Source organism: Ctenocephalides felis, unplaced genomic scaffold (genome assembly GCF_003426905.1).
Source record: "Ctenocephalides felis isolate EL2017-DRISC unplaced genomic scaffold, ASM342690v1 CF-g0.4_SCAFFOLD_00845, whole genome shotgun sequence".
NCBI lineage: Eukaryota > Metazoa > Arthropoda > Insecta > Siphonaptera > Pulicidae > Ctenocephalides > Ctenocephalides felis.
The window spans coordinates 91449085-91457531 of NW_020536999.1; the positions used below are offsets into that span (position 1 = coordinate 91449085).

Here is an 8447-nt window from a genome sequence, read left to right on the forward strand (position 1 = left end):
AAAGAACCGCCACGCCGGTGACACGCCGTCAGTAAAACCATAACTATCTATTAAATATAATAGACAATAATAATCGATATTGTTCAATTTCAATTAGATCGCTTTCGTCACCTGTTGAGACACCGCCAAAGATGAGACGTATGCTAATGAGTAGAGGCGGCGAGGATACGGAATCAGTAAAAGAAGTGAGGTTCGCCGCCTGTCTTGATGATGTTATAATATTAATCATATCAGTAATATAAATCTCCTAGTGCTCCTCCGAGACGTCTTCACGCACCCGCCAACTTCGTCGCTCTCACGCGTCGCCGTCGTCATCGTCGAGGCCAAGGAGCAGGAGTTATCCGCAGAACAGGTCGTCGGACTTCAGGCAGCAGATTCCCAGCATATTAACTCCGCTCATCAGGGCGCTGACACCGCCTCCAAATCTGAGCGGAGCTGGATCAGCGCGCATCAAACAGGAGGTAATGCAGTCAAGTTCATCACGAAGAATATTTACAAAATTGTCATCCGTTTTTCTACTTTGCAGAAACGTTCAAACGCGCGGAGGCACCGCCATCATCACCACCACAGCCACACCGAGAGGCGCCACTCTCGTCCGGAAACTGTCCAGGAGGAAATTGAAGAGCTAGAGGACTCGCCGAGTTTAATGTATAAAGTTTCATCGACTGTAGACGTTCCGAGGCACAGAAGTCATCGGCATAGAAAAAAGAGAACATCATCAGCTACCAGTGATCGGTATAACATTTTATTCTAACAATTTACGAATAAAATAATATTTGTAATTACATTGTTTCAGGAGAAAAGCTACAAATGATCCTGTGTTTTCAGATGATCAAACAATAGCGGTAAGATATATTACAGATTACATTATATTAAAAATTATTTAACATTATTGAAGTGAAACATCTAATTCGATTTCCAACAACGTGGTATTAAACGTTCAACGCTCTCTAATAGAAAACGACCACTTTGTATGCAACGACCAATTGTTATGCAATTTAAGATTAGATTAGTAAACAATCTTCCAAATAAAGTTCGCCTAAAAGAAATGATATGATTCCACTACAAATCGTATTACAAAGTTTCACTTTTTACGCGTTAAGAAACCTCCATACACGATTTTTTTTATAAATATTTAGCTTTTTAACGAGAAGGCAAAGCAGGCTAAGAGCGAGCTGTTCTCCAACATAGTAGCGCCTACAAGTAGATCCAAACAGAAGAAAAAAAAGTCCAAAACCACTTACCATTGCGTTTATTGCGATGAATACCATGAAACAAAAGGTAAGACACAGGTTAAACAAACAACTGTTACCACAAATTTCAACAAAATTCATTTCCAGGTAAAACTTCTACTCAGGCAGCTGCTGCGCACGCGCAAGCCGCAGCAGAAGCTCTGGAGGATTTCCAGAAGTGCTGCGCAAAATGCTGTTCAGAATTTGCGCACGCTTGCAGCAGGCAGAAGTTTGACAGAGCAGAATTAGTAGTTGCTATGAAAGAAGACAGGGATAACAGATCTGTAGTATCACAGACTTCTGCAGTAGTTATTAATAAAGGCAAAGAAAATGGTAATTAATAACACACACATACAAGCATATATATATTGTTTTTATCCACTTTATGTATTTTTCCAGCAGCTTCCATTGATAAACATTACAAGTACTGCAAGATTAAGGGACCTCATGACTATATCTGTGCGGATTTGTGCATCAACAATGTTGGATCGACAAGTGAAGCTGATACTATCAATAACACATCCAGTCGGTGCATAACGACTGCTGAGGAAGACTTGGATTCCACATATGAGAAATGCTTTGTCAAAAGAGCACATTCATTTGTATGCTGCAAAGAGTGCATTAATGTCAATAATATCGGCGTGAGACCTAAAAAGCGCGTCAGAAGTGTCAACTTCAGAAATTCCAGCATATTTCTTGGACCAACTGAAGAGGATTATCAGGATAAAAGATTTAGGATTCTGGATGGTGTGCGGAAAAGTACTCGAAAGAATATGGAAGGAGATACTTTTAATGGTGAACAAGTGATTGATATGATATTTCACAATGATGATTTCAGAACATCTGGTATTATGGCTTCTGTCGATAAGGAGTTTGATGATTATGGACATCAAATTGCAAGCAGAAAAGGACGTGCCAAAACCAAGAGAGAAAACGTTATATTTATAGCAAGGAATAAGATTTTTTTTGACAATTATACTTTTGTTTGTATTAAACTTTGACAAACTTCATGATTATTCATTTATTAAATAAAAAACTGCGTTGCTTTAATATATTTTAGTATAAACGTATTTATTTACTTTTATTGTTATGAACAAAACTAGTAGAGATAAATTTTGCACCTTTCTTTCAATTTAAAAAACAACGTCTTGACCATTTGTATCACAAAACTAACCAGCGCAAGACCTGATTGAGTTTCATTTAATGACTTTTAAATTTTTGAAAACAGCGTTTAAAACATTTTAAAAAAACATCGGCGAGGAGTAAATTTGTCTCACACTCACATACTTTTTTCAATTTCAGAATAACTTGAAACATTAAATAGCAAATCCGATTTTCTGGCGACGACATAAAAAATTAAGAACTCCTTTAGGAAAACATTCAAAATATTTATTATTTTCATTTGCAAAGTTATAGAATAAAAAAATAAATTATGTATAAATGTATAAAATCAATTATACAAAAATTTACTGACTACTTTTAATTTAAAATACTTTTAGTGTAATATATGTTGAATTGTCTTAGTTTGAATTTGGATTAATAATATTTCCTAATCTTTATCTATATTGCTTCTTCTCTTGCTCCACAATTACTAATATTTACAGAGTCAGTAACATGGCATGCAGTAAAATCATCATTATAAAAATCAAATCATAATCTCTTCACTATTAAATAAATTCCATTCCATAAGCATCCACAAAATCATCCAAATTTAATGTCTTGCACCTGGGCAAACTTTTTCATAATGTCCCAGAACTGAAATAACACTCCTGATATGATATTTGTCTAATGTGTTTTCTCTCAACAAAGTTTTTTTTTGAGAATTTCACATCAAAGTCTTCCTCAGAAGTTATTGACTTCAGATTGGATGTATTATGGACACTGTCAACTTTGATGCAATATATTTTATGCACAAATCCATCTAAACATATTCATACATGAGCATCTAGCAGTTATTGCATGATGATAATGGCATAACAAGATGGTTCCATCTGTTACAATTCTGAACAGCATTTTGTAAAATAGTGCAAGAACTGGCACACGCAAAGCAGCATCATGCGCAATATTTTAACCTAAGTATTGTATTTATCTATTTTAATAAATAAATGGAACTAACAGAAAAAATTTATATTTTACGTGTTTTGCAGTAGGCAGAAAAGCTGTCTCGATTAATAAATCAATAAAATTTTCTTGGTTGTCTGCTTTGAAATCACTGATCAATTTACCTGCATTGGTGGATAGTACAGCTTTGGGCCAATAATAAATAAAAAATCGTTACCTATAAGGTAAAATAAATAATCATTTTATCATTGCATTTATAAAAAAAGTTGATCTTCTGCAAAACAAGAAGCACGCATTCCTATTTCAAAAGAAAACAATAAAAAAAATGAATTAACTCACTTAACATCGTGATGTAAGAAGATCCATTACTTGAAACTCGTTCCTCGACAGACTCTTTTTATTGGAACTTTCTGCATCAACTGGTATGTTTCTACAAGAAAAAATGTTAACTGTGTAATCAGAGTCTACTTGACTGTTTACAGACTTACATCGTTCTTCCTGGTCCTGATGAGTGGTTTCAAAATCCTGAAAATCTGCCTGCAGCCCGATTTGAGCACACTGTGATGACTGTCTGAATTCGTCCCGGAGGGAATCTGAAATATATGTATTTATGCTTATATGCTGAAACCTAAATTTTAGTCACCAATACCTCTTTTATGGAATCAGAGTCTTCTCCACTGCGAGTGACAAAAATTCTGCGATTTGTTGATGGGTACCCTGCAGGATACATATTCAAAAAACGACGTTTTTCTAATGGAACATTTTCATTTGTGCAATTAGCACCAGGTGTTGATGTTATGGGTTGTATATTCATCTGAAAAAATGAATTTAAATAACTCAGAATGTATTTAATTTTAAACCATTCACTCACTGATAATTTGGAACAATCACAAAAGTCGCAACAAACTTCTTGCTTTGTCTTTGCATGATGGCACATACAGTCACAAATTTTTGGGTCAGATGTAATTATTATGGGTTCGATAGAGGCTTTTCTGAAACATCATTAAAATCATGTGAGTACTTTGCAATGGTTTGTTTAAAGTTCATCTTACCTGGCATCACTTAGACTTTTGTTGAAACAGTCTGTACATTTACCACCTCGGCTTTTATTTGTGAATGCTGAGAAAGATTTAATTCAGCAAAATATGTAATTCATGAAAATATAATTAATAAACATACTTGTGTCGTCACTTTTGTAACAACAATCTTCTTCAGAATACACAAAACGCTTGAGATGTTTGGATTCTCTTTGAGCATTACAACAAGAAGCTCCATCACCAACTTTGTCTGCTGTACAATCTTCATCCAATGATACTTCAGGAGTTCTGGCTTTCAAATCAGATTGTAAACCTACAGTAATGAATTTTTCTCCGGTTTCTCTGTTTTCCATTTTTGGTTTAAGTGTCGGTAGTGATAATTCAACATCAGGTCCACAAGTCAAAATATTGTTAAAGCATTTGCTGTAAATTTCCATACGACGTTGGCTGGCTTCATTTTCTTGATTATTCCTGCAACAGTTTCCATAAAACATATGCAGAATTAATTAAATAAAAAAAACATACAGCATATCCCTCTGCAGAAGCATTTGTTGTCTTTCCCTTGCCACAATTTGATTTTGTTGATACAAATTTCTTTCCCAGATCATCTCAGTATGATCAATACGCACTACTTCATTTCTGTTGTGCAGATCCTGCTCCATCATTATTTGCTTTGTCTTAAATCTGCAATAGATACAAGATAAATTTTGTAATTTAATAATAATAATTAGTCTCCACCTATGTTGCTGGTCTCTCTTTATCAACTGCTGTCTCCTAAATTGTTCCTGGTCCCAAAGCATTTGTTCTCTGTGATGTAATTGCTGCTCCAATAGCATATGCTCTCGTTGATACATCATCTGTATTTCTCTACCATGGAGTTCTCGCTCAAGACGACATTTATCTCTAATTGAAGGTACAGCAATGTCCAAAGGAGGACATTTGTTGATACTGACGCAAGGAATGGCTGCAGCACCTAAATAAATTTTGAATTTAGTATTAATTCTAAATTAACCATGAAAGCAAGTATTACAAGCTACTGGCTCAGGTTGGGCACATTTGGATGACGCAGTCGGTGCAGGCGATTGGCATGGTGCAGGCGATTGGCATGGTGCAGGTGATTGGCATGGTGCAGGCGATTGGCATGGTACAGGCGATTGGCATGGTACAGGTGATTGGCATGGTACAGACGATTGGCATGGTGCAGGCGATCGGCATAGTGCAGGCGATTGGCATGGTGCAGGCGATTGGCATGGTGTAGGCGATTGGCATGATGCAGGAGCCTGCTGAAACGCAACACTTTTGTGACAAGAAGCAGTTTGACTTTGGATAAAAGGCTGACCAGGGCATTCTGAAATCATAAAAAAAGAATGATTATCAAATTTTAGCAATTTCAGTTCATGTGCCAAACCTTTATTACAAACAGAAACTTCCTGTGGACTCATTGAAACCACTTTGACACATGTTTCTGTAGCACCTTGGCAATTACATGAATTGTTCTTTGGATTTATCTGTCCATAAAATAGATCTGGAGCAGGACATGCAGTATGATGTATTATTGGATGAAGAGATGGATCAGGCGTGAGACAAAAAGCAAAACATTTTGGCTCCTGGTAATTTTTAGGTGTTGAAAACTGCAAAAGATATTTTAGTGATAATGCTGATTATATAATAACATCATCCTTATTACCTGGACTTGACTAGAAGAGCTGTCTCTTGGTTTTCTGAATGTTGTGCATAACGAGCTTCGATCTAAATTTGTTAAATGGTCTGAATAACCAATAAACGACAAATACAATATACAAATATATATATATATATATATATATATATATATATATATATATATATATATATTTGTAGAGTTTCGAACAAGAATCCAAAAATAATACAAAATAAAAAACAAGAAAAGTTTTTAAAAAAACAATTTCTTTATTTAATTATTTGTTTATTGTCGACGTTTCGGAACTAGGTACGTTCCATCTTCAGGACATCTGTCAAGAAACATGATCTTGATGAGATTTTAGCAAACAATATGTTTAGGAAAAGAAAATAGATTTTTCTTAAATAATGAATTAAATTGTAAAAAATATAATAATGTACAGAAATATGATAATATGTTCAAAATAAAAATGATAAAAATAAATGAGTGGATTATCAGAACAGGATATTAAACATGTAAAAATATGTTTAATATCCTGTTCTGATAATCCACTCATTTATTTTTATCATTTTTATTTTGGAACATATTATCATATTTCTGTACATTATTATATTTTTTACAATTTAATTCATTATTTAAGAAAAATCTATTTTCTTTTCCTAAACATATTGTTTGCTAAAATCTCATCAAGATCATGTTTCTTGACAGATGTCCTGAAGATGGAACGTACCTAGTTCCGAAACGTCGACAATAAACAAATAATTAAATAAAGAAATTGTTTTTTTAAAAACTTTTCTTGTTTTTTATTTTGTATTATTTTTGGATTCTTGTTCGAAACTCTACAAAATATACACAAATCCAAGACTCTACCATTCAATATATATATATATATATATTAGGGTGGTCCTTAAAATGGTCATTTTCGAATTTCCTTGCTCCCAGGGGCTCAAATGGATCCAAATAGATAAAAAACAATTTTCTGAAAGTTTTAGCTCTTAATATTAACGTTTAGATAGAGCGCAATTCAATCAAAGTTTTGTATGGAAATAGCATGGAAAATTTTTCAAAAAATTTAAAAATGTTTTTTAGATGTAATTTAGCAAACAGATGAATGAATAAAACTCATTCATTTGTCGCTAAGTTACGCCTAAAACACGTTTTTTTAATTTTCAAATTCTTTTCCATGCTCTTTCCATACAAACTTTGATTGAATTGCGCTCTATCTAAACGTTAATATTAAGAGCTAAAACTTTCAGAAAAATGTTTTTTATCTATTTGGAACCATTTGAGCCTCTGGGAGCAAGGAAATTCGAAAATGACCATTTTAAGGACCACCCTAATATATATATATATATATATATATATATATATATTTAATAGTACCTCCAGACATAGATGGCATTTCTGACCCAGCAGTCGTTCTACTACAACCCAAAGGTGACCTTCTTTGCTTCAGCCAACTCAAAACTTTAGAATCCTCTTTCTTTTCACTTGTGCAAAGACATCGGCTGTTTGAAAATTTGAAACAAACACATAATTAGTAGTAAGTTATATTTCAATAAAGGCACATTGCATGAACTTCCAGATACATGTAAATAATAAATGTGACTTAATAATAAAACTATCAACTGTTTATTTGAAAAATAAAATTCTTGCTTTCACTGAAAACTAATGAATGCAATTTCCAATTGATATTTTCCAAACAAAATAATAATATCTACATTTGTATTAATTATACTCTCAGAACATACACGTATATTGGGAGTATAATAACGTTTTGTACTAACTTGTCTTTTGTAAAACAGAATAAACAATATCCAGAACACAACAGAAAAATCTGGAATACTGTCAATCCTGTTCCCAAAATTATTAAGTATGTTTTATGATCCTGCATCATCTCTGTAACCACTGGAAGACAACCCTGGATAAAAAAAAACAATTCATAAAAACCTTTTGAAAACATGCATACTTTTATTTCCTGAACGATAAATTTATGCTTTAGCCAGAAAATGCAATTCATGTTTCAAGTCATTCTAATCGTTTGACACCGAAGTAGAAAACCGTGCTTTTTCCTATCTCGGTGTCAAACGTGTGTTAAAAAGTTTGAACTTTTATCAATTTTTTGGTAAGGACATAAAATTCTCTTTTGGGAATTTAATTAATTAAGCATATGAACAATTTATATTTACAAAATATTTATTGGAAGTAGACGTCAAAAATCCATCACTGCAGTTTTTGCCCTTTTTGCAACAAGCCATTGGAATCCATGATTCATTGTAAAAATTGGGATCCTGACCTCGGACACCGTTGAAGAATGGTTTGAACTCAGTGAAATTCTCGCTGGAACAGCATTCATAATCTAAAGTGGATGACAAAAAATTAGCATTGACTAAATTTAATATAAAAAAGATTGTTGGAAGAAGTTATACATTTTTTGCCATTGGTGGGTATTTGAAA

At 33.5% G+C, this 8447-nt stretch overlaps 1 protein-coding gene across 1 annotated transcript; it reads right to left on the reverse strand.

Annotated features, from left to right (window-relative positions):
- Nucleotides 1-3655: 3655 nt before the first annotated feature.
- Nucleotides 3656-7392, reverse strand: LOC113363014. Its single transcript, XM_026605504.1, has 12 exons — nucleotides 7374-7392; nucleotides 6018-6097; nucleotides 5739-5961; nucleotides 5361-5678; nucleotides 5069-5303; nucleotides 4856-5014; nucleotides 4473-4801; nucleotides 4346-4412; nucleotides 4165-4285; nucleotides 3943-4107; nucleotides 3782-3886; nucleotides 3656-3723 (listed from the first exon to the last, which is right to left on the reverse strand). The coding sequence occupies exons 1-12, from the start codon at nucleotides 7390-7392 to the stop codon at nucleotides 3709-3711; spliced, it is 1836 nt and encodes a 611-aa protein (XP_026461289.1). The 3' UTR covers nucleotides 3656-3708.
- Between the last annotated feature and the right edge of the window lie 1055 nt (nucleotides 7393-8447).